Source organism: Bemisia tabaci, chromosome 4 (assembly GCF_918797505.1).
Source record: "Bemisia tabaci chromosome 4, PGI_BMITA_v3".
NCBI lineage: Eukaryota > Metazoa > Arthropoda > Insecta > Hemiptera > Aleyrodidae > Bemisia > Bemisia tabaci.
In genome coordinates, this window is record NC_092796.1 from 30,440,996 (window position 1) to 30,463,759 (window position 22,764).

At 35.0% G+C, this 22,764-nt stretch overlaps 1 protein-coding gene across 1 annotated transcript; it reads left to right on the top strand.

Moving 5' to 3' along the window:
* Positions 1-263: 263 nt before the first annotated feature.
* Positions 264-22,417, top strand: LOC109036531 (polyamine-transporting ATPase 13A3). Its single transcript, XM_072299671.1, has 21 exons — positions 264-553; positions 1,322-1,577; positions 2,289-2,515; positions 3,074-3,278; positions 4,047-4,116; positions 4,579-4,841; positions 5,170-5,352; positions 5,709-5,897; positions 6,328-6,549; positions 7,226-7,306; positions 8,160-8,201; positions 9,054-9,216; positions 9,873-10,000; positions 10,338-10,455; positions 11,273-11,427; positions 12,434-12,637; positions 13,186-13,392; positions 14,791-15,014; positions 16,010-16,161; positions 17,894-18,084; positions 18,582-22,417. The coding sequence occupies exons 2-21, from the start codon at positions 1,329-1,331 to the stop codon at positions 18,705-18,707; spliced, it is 3,399 nt and encodes a 1,132-aa protein (XP_072155772.1). The 5' UTR covers positions 264-553; positions 1,322-1,328; the 3' UTR covers positions 18,708-22,417.
* Positions 22,418-22,764: the final 347 nt, after the last annotated feature.

Here is a 22,764-nt window from a genome sequence, read left to right on the forward strand (position 1 = left end):
TTATGTAAACTGTGAAACACAATGTAGTGCATTCGAGTTATTGAGTACTTTTTATGAAACTTTTCATTCTTGTAAATTTTACGAAATTAATCTCCTTCACCCTCTTTTCTCACAGTTTAGTTTGATGATAAGAAAATTTTCGCTTTCCTTCATAAGGAAGTAACTATTTTGTATATTCTGGGTCATGATCATGCGATGTCAGCGTGTCTTCTTACATGTCTTGCATGTGTGTGTGGTGTGACCAGTGTGATATGTGACACCTTCCACAAAATCCGAGTCGCAGTTCTATGGATACTTTACCCTATGCCATGCTCCTTATCAGCGCCCGCAACGTTTTCGTATTTACTTTCAATTTGTTTTGATATGTGCAGTTTACAGCAACAATTTTAAATAAGTTTGATTAATAACTTAGAGAATCTGTGATATTTACGATAGGCAGTTAATCTGCTGCCAAATTTTGACCGTGTAAACATTTTTTTGCCTTGATTGTTTTCGTCAATGCCATCCTCTAAACCAGCTATGCTCGGCCAGTGACGTGCTTGCCACTGATTATGTAAGTAACATGATGCTTGAAATGCTTGAATCGAATTTTTATCATGCACTATTCAAACATTTGCGTATTCATCTCTCACTGCACTTTCGAGCCTCTGAAATCGTATTTCTTGACAATATATTTTGCGTTTATGATCACATGACTGATTTGTCATGCTTATTTTGACAATCCTAACTTTTTGCATCGCAACACCAATGGGAAGCATACAAACCTGGCTTAGCGCATTCCAGTCTAGACAACTGATCAACTCATCATTGCACGATTAATCAATACTACTGCCAAAAAAATCGCATGGTTTCACTCATTTTAGACACATCAACATTTTTGTTTTTTGTTGAAGGCGCTACTAATTTCTTGATGGACGAAGCCAATGGTTACCATTCCATCTGTTTGTTCCTGTCAAGCTCGATGGAATCCTGAAATAAATTTGTAAAAATTCTCTCTACCCTGCAGCAGTATACTTATATCATTGCACCATGAAAAGACAATGTGTAGCTGACTTAAATTCGTGACCACTTAGAGTCTGAGAAATAAAATTACGGAAATGCTGAGAGTATGAATTTTTTCATGATGGGGCGGGACTTAAGGTTGCCATTGTCTGACAGGGAAAATTTCAAAGTACATAATGTCTCCTCACCTAGCAATTGTACTAATCTAAATCTCTCGAATACAAATAAATTTTCTGCAAGAGCTCGGTAGGTTGTAACAGGTAAAAATGTACCTTCAAGATTTTTTTCTCAAGTTTTCTTCAAAATGTTCTACTTTCAGATGTATCATGAGTGGCGACTATATTCCTCTTGACAGCAATGTGGTTGGTCAGTTCATCACCTGTTCAAATGAGAAAGATGGTTTGCTGTATATTAATGGTTGGAAGAAAAGTAAAGTTAAAGCTGCGTTCTTCAGCTTATTCTCAATCCTCTCGCTTGGAACGTTGTATTTGTTGTGTCGATGGTTCCCGAAGTTAAATGCTCTCCTCCAGTACACTCAATGCTCTCTTGCCACGGCGGATTATGTTTTGATGAAAGTAAGTGTCTGCTCCTGCCATTTTTTTTTAGCTAAAAAGATAAGTGAGTCATCTTATTGCATGATTTCTTTTTAAAAGATGAAATGGAAAAGTATCTGATTATCTCATGCACATCTTATTGGGCACATGGGATATTGCAAAGAATCAATTTTGGATCAGTTCTTTACAGGAATACCTACCTCAAAATGATAAGTAACACAAAACACATTTTTTAAATATGTGGAATGGTTGCTTGAACTCAGATTTAAAGTCAAGTTGTTGAAACAACTTGAATTTTTCTAACAAAACTTTACTTACAGCTAGTGCAGGGTTTCGATTTGCCTCATTCTTTCTATTGCTTTTTATTTGGGGGAGGGGGGAGGGCTAGCCATTCAAGTTTGAAATTGCCAGCAAAATGTGCTGTCAAGTTTCAGTAGTGCAGATCCCTCAGTTCTCAGGAATTTTTCAATAGTGGTGGTCAAAAAAAATCAGTGAGTCTAAGTTCTATCAAACCAAGTTTATGGAGTGGTTCAGACTACGCATCAAACTAACGCAGTTTATTAGATTAGATTTCATTTGACTATGACCTGGTGCATCTGCTTCAAATTAAATCCACAATCAAATCATAGTCGAATCTAATGAGTCTGCTCATGCCTATAACCATGGGTTGGATGACAATTGACAGTTTACACATTTTCATTCCCATCTAAAGTGGTAAGTTTAATTTTTCAGGACACGGACGGATATTATGGATTGATTCCAGTAAAGCACTGTGCTATCCGAGAAGGAGACGCTCTCATTCAGCACCGCTTCTTTGTCTATAAGTTAATCAGGTTTGTTTGGAACAACTCTAGCAATGAATTTGAGCAGCTTCATGGATTGGACAATGGTGTCAATACACTTGGTGACATGTTATATATGAGCAGCAAACGACATGATACTTATCATCATAAGCAAATGTAAGCTTTTTTTTAATATTACCTCCTCAGTTTGGCTTTCTGAACTAAGTATATACTATAATTAAATTATGAGCATGTATGCATTTATGGATTTAGTGAAAGCCGACCGCACAGTATGTAAGATTTTTCTCTCATTTTTCAGTAATACGTATGTGCCCTTAACATAAGGATGGTTAATACTTATTTGATCGCAACATGGCGTACCTCTGCCCATATTTTTTTTTTTTTTTAAAGAGAACTATCAGTATTCCTTGGAATTTTTTGTGAACATTCTTTACCCCTTCATAAACACTCAAAAAATTTGGAGGGAATATTCTGGTTGGTTTTCTTTTCGAAGAATGGAACAGAACCAGAGATCTTGAAACACTGCCATAGAGATAGGCATTTTGGGACAAGAAGCATGGATACTCCATCCTTTACAATTGAATTTGAACAAAATAACCGGTCGTGGCCATTATATTTATAAAATGAAATTATCAAAGGTTTTGATAATTTTTAGTAGTAATCTATCGGTTTTTATTATTGCATCTAAGTTTATGTACAAATTCTCTGTTCTAGGTTACAATTATATGGTGAAAATTTAGTGGAAGTGAAAGTAGACTCATACATCAAGCTGTTTTTTGACGAAATTCTGCACCCATTTTATGTTTTCCAAATTATCAGTGTTGTTGTGTGGAGCATGGATGAGTACAGTTCGTATGCTGCATGTGTCTTTATTATGTCAACTGTTTCTATTGTGGTCTCCATCTATGAGACACGTCAGGTACGTTTTATTTTCTAATAATAATTATTTCACAGTGGGTATTAGTTTGAAATAATTTCAGTGGTGTCCAAGAAAGTTTGAATCAAGGCAGTTTTACCATCTGGAACGTTCTCCATGTTTATCCATCTTGCCGCATGTTCTTGACCAACTTAAAAAAAAAAAAAAAATATCATGTATCAACTTATCCTCTCCGCGAACTGGATTTCCTGAAAAATTGTGATCTTTTGCAGCCATACAGTACCTTAAGCATCCTGTCAGGAGTAGATAGGCTCTTAGTTCCCTCAAAAAAAGAAGCAAAAAAAATAAATAAAAAAAATTTAAAAAATGAAGAAAAGTAAAAAAAATAATTCTAGCTAAACCCATGTCTGTATTTAGATCTGTTTAAAGTTTGCCAAACATAAACCACAAACCCATCCTTCTACATGGAGAATTCAGCACATAAATTGAAGAATTTCTAAATTTGACTTCAAGTTGAGAAAATTTAGTTCTAAATTCAAGCCGCACTTCCACTAAACTTTTTTTTACAGCAGGCTCAAGTCATCCTTTACTGAACGGTGCAAAGCATTAATCAGCGCATTAAGCATTATTTAATAACAAAGTCAAATGATCATCTAGTGTGTGATCCCGCTCTTTTGTAAGTGGCTGTTTTTCTGCAACGCAGAATTAGGCCAATCAACCGACAACAACAACAACAACATTCTTGTTTTAATCTGCAAAAACCTTTAAAGAAGTATTTTGACAATATATTTTTTTGTTTCATTCTTTCAGCAAAAGGTAATGCTAAGAGACCTTACTGCAGCATCTAATGTTCGACAAGTGAAAGTGTTGTGTGACCAAGGTCAGTACTTTTTATTATTTTGTGTAATATTTTCTCTCGTATGAATGGTTTGCAAAGTTCTTCAAACTTGCTCCTTAAAAAATATACTTATCTGGTCTCAGTTGAATTTGTACAAAGAGTTTATGTCATCAAATGTTACAGACCTATAAAAAACAAGGGCAAAGAGAATGAAAAATTATCACTCAACTCTCACCTGCTTGTGAATTTAATGTATTTAAGGTTGTTATTGCAGTTGTGGTTTTAATATTTAAGTTAATTCCAAAAATCTTTTTTGTCTCAGATATTTTGCAATCCTTTTTCCCTTTTTCGGCCATTAATTAGCCAAAAACTCTGAGATTTTTTATGAGTTCCTCGCCACCTATCTATCAAGATGGAATTCCAGAGATTTTAAGTTGATGAGTTTGTTTTACAATTTTGACTTGATGTTAAGATAAGGCACTAACAGGTTTTTTCACTCCGCAGAGTACCAAGAGGTGGATTCGCGAGATCTGATTCCTGGAGATATAATAGAGATCCCAGCTCATGGATGTGTTATGACTTGTGATGCGGTGTTATTAACTGGAACATGCATCGTTAACGAATGCATGTTAACGGGCGAGTCTCTTCCCACGACTAAATCTCCACCTGTCTCAACCAATGAAATATATGATGTCAATGTGCATGGCCGGCATACACTATACTGCGGGACTCAGGTCATTCAAACTCGGTTCTACCACCACGATAAGGTGAGGCCTCAAACATGTATTACTGGTAGAGTATAATGTATGATAAGGAGGATAACTTCTGTTGTAGTTTAGTTCTTATTAACACTAAAATAAAAATCAACATTGAAATCGTGGATTTATCTAGGTATAGATGGCACTTAAGGTTCAAAAACAGAAAGTGGATACCTAAATTGCATTGATGGAAGTAGAGACTCCATGAAAAAGTAAAGTATACTACTGAAGTAAAGTACTATTTTATCGTAAATTTATCCTGGTTACCAAGATTTTTCAATGTCTGTGAAAATTGTCTCAGAAATATAAAACCCGTTAATTTTTTGTCTGTTTTCAGGTATTGGCACTAGTTGTAAGGACTGGCAGTCTCTCTGCGAAAGGTCAGCTCGTCAGGTCCATTCTCTACCCAAAAGAGGTCTACTTCAAATTCTACCGAGACTCATTCAAGTTTCTATCTTTCCTTGGATTTGTGGCTGGCCTTGGAATGATCTACTGTATTTATTTATACCATAACCGCGGTGTAAGTGCTCTTTTCAATACTTGAACGTAAAGTCTTACACCGTTATTTGCTGCGGAGGGGCATTTTTTTTACTTTAACCAACGTAAAAATACAAGAACAGCTCTTCAGCACTCTTAGGTTTCTTTAAGTGTCAACTTAACTATCAGTTATTAGATCTTGATTGCAAAGTGAATGAAGTCCTGTCTTATGTAAGTTTTCCTTGTAAAGTAAGTTTAATCAGCCTTTAAATCGCCTTGTGTTGTCTCATCAAGATGAGCTACTCTCTCAAGCTTGTACCAGTAAGAAATTCTGCCTCAAAACGTATAACTTAATAGGAGGTTTTATATCCAATTTTTATTATTCTCTTTGATTTACAGGCTAGTCTGAGAGAAATCATTTTAAGAAGTCTAGATATCATCACAATTGTTGTACCGCCGGCCTTGCCAGCTGCTCTTACGGCAGGAATTGTTTCTTCGCAAGGACGGTTAAAAGCTTTAGGCATCTTCTGCACCTCAACTTCTAGAATCAACATGAGTGGCAAAGTCAAAGTTGTCTGTTTTGATAAGGTAAATATTAAAGAGTCATTCATTCGCATATTTTCAGTATCAATAATTAACAGTATAAAGAAGTATGTACTAAAATTCAGAGTCCAACTGCAGACATATTTTGACGACACGATTTGATGAATTAAGCAGGGTTGATAGGAGAATTTTATTTTTATTTTTATTTTTATTCTACATATTTCGCACATTAAAGCCAATTAGCTCTAATGCTGGTCCTGAACGGATCAGTGATCAGTTAAGTTTTCAGAAAAGTTCAGAGGGCATTTGAAAACTCATCTAAGTCATAAAAAGCTTATAGTAAGTTGTAGATGTTGACAGGAAGTCATCAAACCTAAGAATCAATTATTGTGGCATTACGTTTTTCTTGTGCGTTCTCAATTTCCTCGAGCCATTCCTCGTAAAAAATATTTAAACTGGCAATGAATATTTCTAGACTGGAACGCTGACAGATGAAGGATTCACAGTGCATGGGGTCCTCCCAGCAAATCTAGACTCCAGTGAAATAAGTGAAAATGACCTTGTGAAAGATGCCACATCTTTGCCAGCCAAATCACCCGTCCTTGCAACCATGGGCTCATGCCATTCACTGACGTATATTGACAAAAAACTCTGTGGTGATCCTGTTGATCTTTGCTTATTCAATGCAACCAAATGGGTAAGTCACTAAAAACACATTTAGCGCCTGTTTATTGGCCTTTACATTAACTATAAAATGACCGGAAAACTTTTAAAAATCAAAACAGTTTGTTTTAAACTTTAATCTACTGGCCATTAATGAAATTAAATCATTATATAAACAGTTCTAGAAGAGGATTGTTTTAATCTTCAAAATTCGTTTTCTACCATTTTCTCTAAGGTATGATGTAAATAAATTATTGTAAAATATATTTAATCCTAGATTTTGTATTTATAACGTCAGGAAAATTTCTTGGAATAGTATTGCTGGTTGCTGTTGAGATTTCCGCCAGTGCTGATGCTTAACAAGTTAACCACCACAACTAGCCTACGGATTATTTGATGAGATTATCAAGATCGGAACAACTTTTAAATGTTAAGATCTTATATTTGAAAACTTTCGGATTACACTTCAAGACTGCACACTTCATGGTTACTGCTACAACTTTCTACTGTTGTTTTGCTTGTCAAAGCATCTTTGCCAAAACACCGTTTCCCCCTCTCCACTTATCTTCATGAGGAAATCTGTGCCGCTCAATGGTAGTGTAGGTGTAATCTTAAATGTTTTCTGAAACTATTGTCTAAATTTCTTGGTTATGAGCAAGTTGACATGTTCTACCTCGACTTTTCTCTAAAGTTTTCCTCTTTTGTTTCAGGAATTGGAAGAGTCAGGAAAAGATACTTACAAGTTTGATCTTTTGATGATCCCAGTTGTGAAACCAGCAACTACAAAAACGGTAATACAAATTTTTCTAATGTCAATTTTAATCCTTGTTATTTAGTACTCAATTTATATCACTATGGACTATAATTTTGTATTGTACATTTAATAGCATCATTTAAATATTAAATCAATTAAAATTTATTATCCTAAAATTGTAAAGCAATATTATTCATTAATTGACCATTTTAGTCAAAATAGGCTAAAGATGAATGATATTCAATTTTTTGCTATCTTTAAATTAACCAACAGAATGTAAAAGAGCATACCTTGTCTTACCGAGTGTAACAAAGACTGATTAAATATCCTATGCTCAAAATTTCAAGTTCTATAAATCAGATTTTTTTGTGTTCATGGATTCTATGAGAAGGTTTATTCACAAGGACAATGGACAAATGAGGTAATCACCGCTCATAAAGTAGCTCAAACCAAAATCCATGGAATTCATGGTAATCATTTTCTTTTGAAATTTGTATCTTCCTTCTCTTATGCCTACATTCAGTATCAGTGGCGAGGTGTGAATGATCAATTATTGATATTTCCCCATTTGAAGCTGTGGTATAGAATCAATTATTAAGAGGTGCGTCGCAAACACCCTGTTTATCGATCCTTTTCCGTACGTTTAAAGGGTAGATCAGTCGATATATGGCAAAGCACGCCAAGCCTCTGGTCAGTATTTGATATCTAGCCGAACGACAGTGTCTATGATTTTTCAATGATTCATTCACAGGATGCCCTTTTATTAAGTTTATTTAATTTTGTCCCTGGAAAATAAACTTCATAAAATATTAATGCGTGCTAAATGCAAATTAAAATAAATGTAAATGCTAGCTTTTTTATATAATGATTAATGTTAAACTTTTTTTCAGGATGAAGAAATTATTGAGGAGATGATCCAAAATCCAGAAATGGTAAGAAATTTAGTTCGTGTCCTCTTTTAAGCATTTTTAATATGAGAAGGAATGGCTTGTAGGTTAATGATTTTTTAGATCAATGTGTATTCCACAATCCCATGCTCCTAAGACTTATCAAAATTTATGGAAGCTAATGGCAATCATAACAATTTTTTGTTTTGCTACTTTTCCCTTTTTTTAATTTATTTTTTTTTTATTTTTTATCGTTTAAGAGTTTTCCTAGTTCACAGTTTGAAAAGTATGATTTAACAGAAAGATCTGCTAACCTATCCGCACAAACACACACACACACACATGGAAAAATACAGGCTGGGCCTCGTAATTTTGTCCGCGGTGGTAGTAGGGAATTCCATTGCTGGAAAAAACACCGCAGTACTTTCCAACTGTGAGCGCAGGAAAGAATGGCCGTATACGGCGAGTAAGGCTCAACTTGGATTAGTCGATATGCTGTTTTGTCGTCTGACTCTCTCGCACTCAATGATCAGATGCGGCATTCCGCGGCTCGTCAAAGGAACACCTGGGGCACACCTACACTTGTTCACCCCCCCACACACACCCTTTCACACATAAAAAAAAAAGGAAAAAAGAAGAAAAAAAAACTTGAGCCAATGAGGTCAATTAGACAAACTAAGTATCTTATTTTTACTTTATGTTAGTTTGGCTTGCTTTTGATTTCTTTTGCTTTCCATAGTTTACACTTTATCCTTTGTTTAAAAACTTGCAACTATTACTGTAGAGATAAGCAGAAAGTAAAAGTAAATTGCATGCCCATCTCTGCGGCAATGTCCAGTAGTAATCAACGATTCTCCAAAGAAACTTCAATAGAGATGTTTTCTTTTTTATTATCAGGTGATGGAAACTCCATATGAAATCGGTCTACTGTACCAATTCCCGTTCAGTTCAAGAACCCGCACCATGTCCGTGATAGGAAAAGTTCTCGGCAAACGAAACATGACTTTATATACCAAAGGAGCCCCAGAAAAGATTAAAGCTCTTTGTACGAAAGACTCAAGTAAGTGCACTGTATTGAAACCTAATTACCTTTTTTTCTTCTGATTTTCTCCTCCTCAAACTTCTCAGTAAATGACTTTACTCTCAGGACAGAAAGCAATTTAATGAAAGACAATTGATACATGTTGGATGGCAGACTTGCAAAGCTTGAGAAGAGAAAAATAAGATATGTATTAATCTCAGATAGAATGAAGAATGATTAAAATTTCTTCTCAGAAAGGACAATGATCTCTTGATTTATTTTTTGCCTATTGTTAATGCATTTTTGCAAGAAAATACACTATTTTAAGGGTGTAATATAATCATGGACAAACTGCAAGTGTTTTAAGTGTTGATGGAAGTACGATCAAACAACTGTCATTATGATCATGAAAATCTCTCTCTGTGTTTTACTTTCTTCAAGAAAAAACCAACTAAATTTTTCTTTGCAATTTTTGTTTTCAAAATGAGTGAAGACAGTTATCCACTACAAAATAATTAATCATGAGCAGAGACTTAGAACGTCGCAATCTGAGATCTGGGTTTTTTTACTCTAGCCATTGATACTTATACATCAATATTAAATACAGATCATTTGTCATTGCCCTTTTTTCCAGTTGGTTTGTGCTGATTGCAACATTTGCAAACCTTGTTGTTATTTCTGGTCTCTTGTTTCAGTTCCGACTAATTTAGACGCTGTTTTGCATCGATACACATCAGCTGGCTTTCGAGTTATTGCGTTAGCATACAAAGAACTACCAAGAAAATTAACTTGGGCACATGCAATGAGAATGAACAAACATGAGGTAAGTCTACGCCTGCAGGTATCAGAAGATGAAAATCAAACGATTAAAAAAAAAAAAAACCATATCCAGTAGCTCTAAAGCAAGGCATTTTTAAAATTGCACAAAACAGTGCTTGATGCATAGAACAACAGTCTAACCCAGAATTCTCTCGTCATTAAAGTAAAATAGTTCTTTCGAAAACTCAATTGAAAAATACAAATGAGGACTGTATGAATAATGGTACTTTAGTCATGGAAGTGTTATGTCAATTTGGATAATTTGAATTAGAGCCATATTAGTGTCTTCTCTTATGATGTCCTAAGTTTTTTAGCCGTATCATGTATTTATTTTTTAACAGATGGAGGTGGATCTTGATTTTCTAGGATTAGTTATCCTGCACAATACGCTAAAACCGCAGACAATTCCTATCATCAAGCAGCTTCAGAAAGCAAATATCAAGTGTATTATGGCTACTGGTAAGCAAAAAACTAGGTTAGGTTTTGAAATCCTTTAAAATACCATCATCTAATGAAACCAAGTTTTTCACTTGTTTGATAAAGTACGATCTCTTGCAAACACCTTCAATCTCGCAATTTTTTGGTAATATTTGTTCTGGCATGTTTCAATGAAGTTCTTGCATGCATATGCCACGTACTTGTAATCAGCATTAGTTAGCAGCTTGCTTGCGGATGATGTACCGCAAAATTTGGATCCAATTGGCGAAGGAATGGGCTCAGAAAAACCCATTTTTCCCACTAGATCAGATTAAAATACCTAAGGGGCATTGGAAAGTTGAAAGTTGCTTCTTGATATTTTTTATTGATTTTTACTATCTATTTTGATTGAAGAGTTTTAAAACTTGGTAAATTTACTTTCTGGACGACTTTTGTAACTCAAAACTCTTACAATGAGATCATGCAATTTTTGAATTTGGCAAGATAATAAAAGTACAAATCAAAATCTCCACCTATCATCAGGGTTGCCCAGTCAGGAATTTCTGGATAGCTGGAAAATGTCAGGAAAAATGACGAAAGTGCCAGGAAAATATTGATAAATCTCCTGTTTATTTGTTTTCTAGGATATTTGATGTTTTGAGCAGCTGAATGTTGTTTGTATGGGTTTGGAAGTTGCAATTTTCTACCATTTTACGTATTTTCAAATGTGAAGGAATTTTACCAAAATTTGTCAAGGAAATCAGGAAAATGTCAGGGAATTTCATTTTTACTTCTGCAGCAACCCTGATTATTTAATTTCAATTTAAAGCACTTTTTATGTTTATATCTACATTTTCAGGTGACAATATTTTGACAGCAATCAGTGTGAGCCGAGATTCAGACCTTATTCATCCAGACCAAGAAATAGCTGTTGTGATTGCTCATGGACCCTCAGAGGATGTGCCTCCTACGATCACTTTTGAGGCTGCTTCAACCGGTGAAAAATTTAAAATGGTACAATTTTTCTGTCACTTTTTTCTTTCCTAACCACTGCTCAATGTAGTGTATTGTCTTCTCTCTTCCAAAATCCATAAGGAATTTAAAAAACTCGTAAGAGACAGGTTTGAGGAATCATCGATTGCAGTTGATTTCATTATGATTTTTATTAAATTATCTGCTCATTGTTGGCCAAAATTAGGAACAACGTATCTCCATCGCAATGATTCAACATTTACGCTTCTATTGCATTTTTTGGACAGTAAACAAGCCATCTTTATAGCTTGAAATTCATACAGAATATTCTGCCGAAAGAGAAGAAAAACCAATTAAGTTCTCAAGAAATTACGTTGACTAGTTTTCCAAAGAAAAAATAAAGTTCGACAGGAAGTCTGTGACGCTGCAAGCAGAGATACACACTTCTACCCTTTCACGGTCAATATGTAGGTATGGGTGTAATTAACCCATCGACTTATAATTTAATTTGACCCTGCCGGGCCAGGAATTAAGCTTTAATTTGGCGGAAATCAGTAACTTTGAACACTTCAAAATAATCCAGAAATTCTTTCTTCAAGGGTGATAATTGACACAATAAGCATTCACAATACAAGGTTTGAGAAAAATCGTGAAAACCTTGAACAAAATGATTTTCTTATTGTGGTTTGTAGCTGTCTAAGTCGCAAAAATCGCAAAATCAGCGAAAATCAGAAAATTTTGAGGTTATTTCATGTGCAAACGCACAGTAATATGAAAATACTGTAACGAAACAAGAAATTACCGTACACAATAAGTCAAAGAAGGGCCACACTACTCATATAAACATTGATGAGAACGCAATCTATTGGAGAATCGCTGAAATAACGCAAAAAATCGACGAACGGCTCTGAGCCGTCTCTTCAGATCTGGCCCAGCGCAGCGTGGACGGCTGGGAGCCGTCAGTTTAAGTCAGTGGGTTAAAAGGCCCCAATAGCTTTTGTACCCATTTCCTCAGATTATTGTCAGTAATAGTAATCTTTTGTTCAAGGTGGGCTCACATGTAAAATTTGCCATTGATGGTAATAATTGGGCGATGGTTAAAACATATTTTACGCACCTGCTACCACTAATTGTCACGAAAGGAGTTGTTTTTGCAAGGATGTCTCCAGACCAGAAGACACAGTTAATAGAGCTGTTGCAAGATTTGGGCTACATCGTTGCCATGGTTGGAGATGGTGCCAATGATTGTGGTGTAAGTTGTTTGTTTTACTTTTTTATGCAGAAATTTTATAACAAAAGTCCTTAGGGTACGTCTTTCTTTGAAAGTTTATCAAAAATAAAGCATTTAACAAAATATGTGCCACACAAGTTGTGCAACGATTAGGAGGACTAAAAGCTTTTTTATTTTTGCTTTTTTTAGTTTGAGCCCAGTGTTAGGTTTTTATCATATTATCTCCGTTTTTAATGGAGTTAAAATCATTTTTATATAATTTTTGGAGTTTTCCGACGAACTTCTTGATTTTTTCATGAAATTTTACAAAAGAAAAACTTCACTCCAACCCTGCAAAAATTTCTTGCCATGTAAAGTTCAATTTAAAAGTTTAAAAAATCTCAAAGGGGAGAACAAGCTAATTAAAATCCGTTCACTCTGTTCACAAAAATAGTTCACTCCATACTTTCAGAAGGTATATTAATAAAAAAGGGTGTCACTGACCTTTTACTATGTCAAGTTCGTAATTTTGAGTTTTCCCTTTTTTAATATTTTCTGCTATTTTTAATGTGCCCTCTTAAAATTTTCAGGCTTTGAAAGCTGCTCATGTAGGTGTATCTTTGTCAAGTGCGGAAGCTTCTATTGCTGCACCTTTCACTTCAAAGGTTGCTGATATCTCTTGTGTGTCTCAAATAATCAGAGAAGGCCGATGTGCCTTGGTCACCAGTTTTGGTCTATTCAAGTATATGGCTAGTTACAGTATTATTCAATTTGTCTCCGTCTTAATCCTTTATCATGTAAGTTTTCTTCTAAAAATATGCAATTAAACCTGTGAAAGTCAACCTAAATCCTCCGTCACTTTACAATAGAACAGGAAGAACTCATGAGCCCAAAATCCTTCCCATTTCACAGTAAAGCAAGGAGATCCCATTTCTTATATTGCTAGGAATAGGTCCTTGGGCATTTACTCTAGAAGTTTCTTAATACTCCTAGTTTTACCAATGATTAGGATAATGGGCCTGTTGCAAACTTTTGCTAGAGCAAAAATAAGAGTTATGTCTATCAGTAAGTGTCTCAAAAATCACGATGAGCACATTGGCAAAGTTTTAAATGCACTCCTAACTCCACAATCTGCGTAAGAAATTCGCGTTTTCTTGAGCTTCCTGCTTCAAAAAGGATACTATGGCACAGGTGAACATTGCGTTAGAGGTGCCATTCTATCCAACCCCTCTGCACTAGGATACTACACATTACTCAACATGGCTGACACCACAGTCTGCCAAAACACATGTGCCTGGATGAGATTCTAAACATTTGTTAACAACCCAGCAAGTTTACATTAACGATTTCTTCGCATTGATAAAGATCCGCTCTTGTTAACCATGTGCTCTTGATTGAAATTTGCGCGTGGAAGCGTCGGCTATGTTGGGTCTTGCCATTAAATGGAACAACTCCTCTAATGAAATGTTCACCTATGCCGTTGTATCGTTTTTGAAGCGGGAAACTCGAAAAAACTCAAATTTTTTACCCCCAGTGTATTTCAAACTTTGCCAATGCGCTCATCATGATTTTTGAGACATTTACTGATAGAGAGAACTCTCATTTTTGCTCTTGCAAAAGTTTGCAACAAGCCCATTGTACGATACTATATATGAAATTTGAAAAGAGTGGTGAGCAATAGAGAGATGAAGTAGACATCTGTACCAAAATGAGCTTCAGTTGATTTGGAATCAAAAAGTTGTTCTTGTAAGTATAACAAGAAAGACTACGCCCATCTTTGAGCAGATAAAAGATATAGCTAACAATAAGCTAATATTTTAGTGAGAGTTTATCCTTCATTACTCCCAATGAAACAATCTAGTCCAAAGTCTTAGAGTCACTAGTTGCTTTGCATCTCCTCAGGCCGTATTCTGACTAGATCAATGGACGTAGAACCGTGAAAATTTTAATTTTTTAATTCGTCTTAAATTTTATAACATGCATTGGTCAGAAAAAGTATCAATGAACAACTTAGAATCGAAGCTATTGCATCAAGCAAGAGGTGAAATTGAAGTATCAGTGCATCCCATGCCGCAAATGGCATGTCCATTGTCTGTCCTCTAAAAAGATATTTTTTAACTTTTTTTAATGTGCTTAAAAGAGTTTTGGTTTTATTCAAGGCATTATGTTGAATATGTTTTTCTGGATTTTTTTAGTATGGCCTAATGATGGGTGATCTACAGTTCCTGTACGTGGACCTAGTTGTGACAAGTTTATTTGCCCTAGCAATGGGCTACACCAAGCCAGCAGAATCGCTGTCCCCGCAGCGACCGATTATCAATCTGTTCTCCGCCGCAAATATCATTCCATTGATACTGCAGTTTATTCTTGTTTTTGTAGTGCAAATATCGTCTGTTTTATGGCTCCAGCGCCAACCTTGGTAAGTAAAATTAAAAAATGACTCTTGTGTATAGGAACCTTTAATTTGGAGAGTATCTGGTTAATGTCTTCTGCATGTGTAGTTTAGAGATGAAATTTGCTACATGAAAAGAACGACTAAAATTTCAAGTGAAAGTGTTCATGTATTTATAAAAAAGCTGTCAAAATAACATCAGTCAATTTGTGAAAATAACATCAATCAATTTGTGTAGTAATGAAAAATTTTAAACGTTAAGCGGAATGAAGATCTAGATATGATCTTGTCTACTTAACATTTTTTTTAGTAAACTTGAATGATTCTTGCATTAGTTGCAAATGACTGTTTCAGTAATGGGCCTGTTGCATGCAAGAGATACAGCCGCGCGAATAGACTTTTTAGAGGTTAAATGACACGAAAATTACGATGGTCACATTAAAAAAGTCTGAAATACACTCCTTACTGTGCAATTTGCGTTGTTAGGAACGCGCTTTTTCAAATTTACCGCGTCTGGGGGCAGTTTTCTAATCACCGGAAACGAGCAAACGGCGGGCTCGGTGATTTCCGGAAGATGCCGAGTCGTTGTTGTTGTTGTTATTTTTTCCTTCAGTTTGTTTACAAACCCAACGTGATCTCCTATTGTGGTCCATATACGCTTTATGCGGTAATCAAATCGATCAACTTTTAAATATCCAACGCAATCCTTCTACATTTCATTTCACGATGTCACGAGCTCCAATTTTTAGGTTATGTTGTCAGTTTTAGTTGACCGGAAATAGCCGCGAGTTGCCGTTAATTGTTTCCGTTAGAAAACTGCCCCCAGACGCGGGAAATTTGAAAAAGCGCGTTCCTAACAACACAAATTGCGCAGTAAGGAGTGTATTTCAGACTTTTTTAATGTGACCATCGTAATTTTCGTGTCATTTAACCTCTAGATAGTCTATTCGCACGGCTGTATCTCTTGCATGCAACAGGCCCATTCCATCCATCACATACTTATTTAAATTGGAATTTTGCAGGTATGCGCCTGTATCCCCTGCGGAAAAAGATGATGATGTTATTCTCTGTTGGGAAGACACTGTAATATTTTGTGTCAGTTGTTACCAGTATTTTATCCTCGCCACAATTTACTCCAAAGGACCTCCGCATCGGGTCTCTTTCTTCAAAAACAGTAAGCTTTGACTTCTTGCTTCCAGCTTAAAAGTTTCTCTCTATGTTTGTGTGGTATAAATGGTGGGGATGTAAATTCTCGGCAGTGCTTCTATGTTTTCTGTGTAGTTTAGAGTCTCAATTTTTCAAAATACCCCAAATTTTTGAATCATTATTCACTGTACTACTGATCATCTTTGCTGTGGTGTTCAAAGTCTCAATTAACTCATTAATAGCATTTGTCAAAACCTGACTTTTGTTTTACCTCCGCATTCCCCCTCTGTTTGACAGAAATGCACACAAATTGTGTGAGCTTTATTCTAAGTTTTTGTAATTATTGGTAATCAGATTCAGGCGTTTTCTGTCAGGTATGTACGTGTTACGCCCTGATGGCGGAATGCTCAGAAATTCGACCATTCCGCGGAACGGTCAATGAGCTTGACAAGATAGTGAAATAAGCAGAAAATTGACCATTCCACAGAATGGCATCGGGTGCAAAGCACGTCGAAAATAGACGGAAATAGAAACGATGCGCGCTCCTTCGCTTTGATAATAGTGTGTGTGGCCACAAATTGTAAGTTACAAAATACAAGAAGATGTAGTATTATAATTGAAGTTAATTGAATTTAAGTTAGTTGTGGTTTAAGAAAACATGAATATCTGTAATTATTCGAGGCGCTTGTGACTTTGTAACCATTATGCAATCGTTTGTCTTCCTGGCTACTTTTTCAACACTTAACAGCTCTACTAATTTATACTCTTCATGCATGTGGTGGAAATTTCTGCTCCTTTTAATGCCACACTTTAGAACTTTTAAAAAACTTATCGCTTCACGTTCATATTCATCCGACCACTACATCAAACACTTTTCTATTGCATCTGCAATAACACTCATTTTCGGGGGGGGGGGGGGGGGGGGGGGGGAGAAGAAGACCAAAACACGGAAATAAATTATAAAATAAAACGAAAAATGGTTATTGAAACGTACAACAATACACAAAACCCAGACATGCAATGAAAAAATAGAGAACACAAGGGAAAACGAAACAAAGGCTAAAACGAAAAAAAGCTAAAACATGCACGAAGATGCGACTGGACGAAATGTCGCCGAAATACTGACTTGGCCACCTGGCGAGAAAGGACAGTTGCATTGTCGACGCAGGTATATTGAACTTTGCACTTGCTTCCTGACAAGATCATCATCTAGTTTACACCTAAAAATCGGACTGCAAACAATAGACGTTCCTCAACTCCACTTAACTCCCACTCACACTTACAATTTATTCGTCGTCAGCCACACTATCATCAAAGCGAAGGAGCGCGCAATGCTTCTATTTCCGTCTGTTTTCTACATACTTTGTACCCTATGCCATTCTGCGGAATAGTCAATTTTCAGCTGCCCCATTTCACGGAATGGTCAATTTTCTGCTCATTTAACTATCTGGTCAAGCTCGTTGACCGTTCTGCGGAATAGTCAAATTCTGACCATTCCGCAGAATGGGTCATTCTGCCATCAGGGTGTAACATATGTATGCTAATAAATGGAAGTTTTTTGGGAGGGTAAAAAAGAAAATCATGAACATCAGACATTCTCTTAAAATATTCAGATTAGAAATCAATGATCCCCAAAGATAAGAAATGATGTTTTCAAGAACTTCCAATTTTTATTCAAATTTGATTAATTGATAGAGAGTAGAGCTTTTAGAGCCTTAAGTATCTTTATCCAGGTTTTATTTTTGCAAATTTTTTTTCAGCATTTTTGGTGATTGTTGTGGTTTCTATGACATCATTCACTGCTTTCTTCACTGTTGCTCCATCTAAATTCATTGCCAATCAGTTTGAGTTGATGCCTTGGTCTCCGTCTGATCCGGAAGCCAAGAAACTTTTCCGGCTCTCGCTACTTCTTTTCCCAATTTGCAATTTCCTGTTGTCTTACTTAATAGAGGTAAGAAATTTATTAAAGTTGCACTAAAGTATTATGGTCCAAATATTCCTAGACTCTTGTGCAGAAAATGAACGCTGTTACAAAACTTTCATTTTCTAGATACTTTACAGAGATTTCCATAGTTGATTTTAAGGAATGTGTTTTCTGGGATCGATTAGTTTCTATGTTTGTTTCATGCATGTACCTGTCATAACATCTTCATGCATCAGTTTCTTAAAAATATTTTGTACTTTTGGAAATGCTTTTTTAGAAAAATACTGAAACGATGTATCGTGTAACTCAAAAATATTTTGTTTAATTTGTAAAAGGAAATAGATTCCATTTAAAATTTTTAGGTTTTCTCTTACGTATATACCAGGAACTGGAAATCTAGACTTTTTAAAAAAATATCAATTCAATTAAGATCAAAAATCTACTGCCAGTATTCATTTTAAATTCTTCTTCGTCTTTGCAAGTTGATGGATTGAATATCACTCGGGTCTGATTTTTTGTTTCAGAATGTAATCGCTCATACACCAATCGTGAAAAAAGTGTTCAAATTGATAACATGCAGTCAAGGTTACATCAAAAATCCCTACAAGCAATTTGAGAACTCCCATGGTGAACTAGATCAGTATTTGTGATCTCTGGTGCCTTCAAGTACATTTTTCCTGGGTAATTTGTTAATTTTAAGGTTGGGGTAGGTAAGTTAAGTTTTTCTTTCAACCTCCTAACATAATCGTTCAATTGTAATTGATTCGAAAAACGAATGTCAGAGATGGCCGCACAGTAAGTCATTAAAGGTTTGGGACTAAAGGTTTTTGACGGATAATTTGTGATATACTCGTATGTATATGTATTGTGATCAGATATTTGATTTATTTTTTATAAATTGTTGTACCTTTCTAGACTGTCGATTATCTGCCATATTTCATTGACTGAATAGGTCTCATATTGAATCTTATTATGCGTCTATTTTTTTGAAACTATACATATATACAGCAAGAAAATTTTCATTTTTAGTAAACCATGAGTCTGATTCGGTACCTGATTTTTCTGGCTCATAATTATTCCATTGTGAGCAATCTAAGCTATGCTTCAGGAAAGTATGAAGAGGGGAGATCCAGTATATAGTAATCATCTGGTCTCTACCTTTAATGTGAAATTCTCTTATCTTTTTGGGTGATGAGTCCGATCTGATCACTTCTGCTGAGAGAGAAACTCAAAGAAATTGAATATTGACAGTGAAATTGCAAAAATGTTTACGTCGGTTTCAGTGTTCTAAAATTTCTGCTCCTATTTCATTTTTTCAAAGGAAACCAAGCTAACATCATGAATTGCAATTTTCACAGAATTGTTTTCACTAAGAGGAGAAAAGTCACCGAAGATTTCAGGAAATGATGTTCAGTAGTTTTCCATGTAGAAAATAAAGTATAACAGGAAATGTGCAACGTCAAAAACAGAGGTACGCATTTCTGCAGTTCCATTACTGATATCTAGACTGTTATGAAAATTTTCCAGACATTATTTTGAATGTAGGTACCAGTTTAGTTTTTCTTTTAGTAGGAAGGATTCTCTAATTTACATAACATCGAAATTCTTGTGGAAGTTTTTGAAATTAGTAAAGTGGAATTTAAAACCGATGACTGAAATATTTATGGCACCCTAAACAGTTTTAAATGTCATTAATGTCCAATTATTTCTCAGTGACTCGTGTTTAGGTATATTTTAATGCTTTCTAATTAAAATTTATTACATAATAGGCTGTCGATATTTTTTTAAAATTTTATTAATATGTAGCCAATTATTTTCCTTCACTCAGTATTAATGATGGATACCTACATTGAAAATTCGAAGTTATTTTTAGTCTTAAGAGTATGTATTCAAACTTTAAAAAACCATTCTTGAATTGATACATCACAGGATTCTAAAAAGTTGATTTTTTACATTAGTTTTTGGCAAAACGTAAAATTAATTTTACTGTAGCTGATTGTGAGACTCTTAAATGTGCATTAAAAAGTTGTTGATAAATGCGGCTGTGTTCAGTTAATGTGTAGTGCCGCGTAAGCATTTTAAAAGCTTCTAACATTAGAATGTATGCATTTTCCATGAGCCATGGTGGTGTGCTTATCAACATAATTTTATTTAAGTTACTCAAGTTCTGAGTACCTCTGAGGTTCTCATGTAAATTTTTTTCTTCTTCTTCTTTTTCTCTCCTGTGAAGCTTTTTATCTGAGCCGAAACCATAGGAAACCCTTTCATTCCTAGGCTAGATTCTGAAGGCGCATGCCCCGCAATGGGAATTGGTTGCTATGCAGACAAATCGGAGTGCCCTTTGTCAGAAAGTGTCTAAACTTTTAGTTCAGATTTTCCTTGACAGATAGACCTTCAAATAGGAATACCTCTGAGTAGAGATTGTGAGTAATGATAGATTTTTTACCGAGAGGATATCGTATCGCTGAACATTGATTCTGCGTTCAAGGGTAATGAAAGGGGGCTTTCATAATTTCTCTCTTTTTAAAAATAATTACTCAGAGGTTTTCTATCTTTAAAAAAATTGTTACTAAAGAGGGATTCATTATTGAAAAAACAAGCCATGAAGGATCTTTTGAAATTCAATTAATTCTTGTGGCCGGTCAAAGAATCCATGACGTTATTACATACCGGCTGCGTGAATTATGGTGGCAAAAGATTTCCCAATGCGCGCTCTTGCATGTTCATGACTGTTTTCAGACACAGACATATTACTAGATCAGAGTGGAAGCTTCCACTTTCTGTGACTGATGTTATTTTTTTTTAAAACTATTAACTAGGTACTCAACGGATTAAGTCACATTGTTATCACTTTAGTTTTAGTTTACGTGCCATAGAATGTCTTAAAACGGGTCAGGCAATGACATTGATATTATTGAAACAAAAGGTTTACCAATTTTGATACTGCTATTTCCAACACCCGTCATTCAGTTTTAAGTATAGGACCCCACAAATACATCAAAATTATATCTGAAATCAGTGAGACTTTTGATTTTTTAAAACATTATCTTCGTCAATTATTTATTTATTTTTTTTTTAAATCATAAAGGAAGGCTGTCAACTGCAGGTTTACTCTCTACAACTTATTGCCTCAAATATTATTGGCAGACCGTACTTTGCGCCTGTTATTCATTTTTTATTGACAAGTTTTCTGCCTCCTCCAGTCATTGCTTTTGTTAAGTTTGTTTTTTTATTACCTCTATACATACCATTTAATTTCAGTAGTTAAACACGAATTATATCAATAGGACATAAGGCTGAGCTCGGAATTCTCTGAAAATTGTGGAACAAAGCAAAAAGCTTTCATTCATCTGGAATGAATGAAATCGTAACCAATCATCCAAATTAATTATTATTGCTATTTTTCGATGGAGCATGTAATTTCTTTTCATCCATCAGTTTGTGTGATTTGAAATCTAAGAATGTAAGAAATCACCACTTAAGGATTGTATGGTACAATTTTGTCTTGTTTTTAATTGTCAGTTGTTTGTAGACTTGATAATCATCAGTCAAAATGCTTTGTTTTTTTTCAACTTTCTTTTATATTATTCCGTCCAATTACAAGTAACACTTTGTCCATACTCACATTCACTCTATAAGAGATACAATGGCTTCCATTCCTAGTCGGCTAGTTGAATTAGCGTTTTTATTCTAAAATTGATTGATCTTTCGAAAGAAGCTCTTCTGTGAGCGAACTCTTGGGGGCGATAAAATGTAAAATTTGTCAAGTTCAGCATCACTACCTCTAATTTTAGACTCTTAGAACACAAAATCAAGATTTCTGCAGGAGTGATATTGCGCAGAGAGCACAACCTGGGCAATTGAATATTTTGACATTTAGTATTATTTGTAACAATGTTTTTTTTCCTTTCTTTCTTTCAATGAGTTTATTTCGCAGGTATTGAATAAAATGTTTAGACTACCTATCTATAGCCAATGGAGGTTTTATTGAAAGTTTTGAAGGTTCCAAATAAGTATTTGTCAATGTTATCTTTGGAATAGTCCTTGAGAATGCATGAAAACCTTGAAATAGTTTGTCTATTTTTGCTCTCTGACTTCAGTTGACACCTCTTATTATTGAAATCAAAAATAGAAAATGTAAGCTTTATACGGGTGAACCACAGCTGTTTCGCTCAAACTGTAGATGGTTAAAGGAGTGTTATTTTATTTTACTCGCTCATTTATCTTATGTTGGAAGTTCAATTTCCTACTTTAGAGTGTTCGCATTTATTGATATTAATTTTAATCAAGTCTGATATTGTATTTTTAAAAATTCAGAATATTGATTGGAATATACTCGTTTCGTTTCCTATAAAAACAACAGCAGTTGCATCTTTTTTAATTCCCTGAATTCTGTTTTGTTTCAAGACAGTCACACACTTTTCTTTTTGAAATAACCATTAAAACGCATAGTGCAAATTAGTATAAGTAATTCAACCCTATACTAATGGGCTCGCACGTGAATCTTCAATACTAAGCTTTTGCGTATTCAAATTGATGTAAGCTGAAGGTACTTACATCGTTTGTGAATTTTTTTAAACCAAATAAGTGTAAGTAGATGATAATTTAGGACAAAAACATTTGCTTACGCAAAAGAAAGAGCATCTCCGAGATAATTCCATTAGCACTGAAGATTGACACGCAATCTAAAAGTGGTGTCCTTTTGTT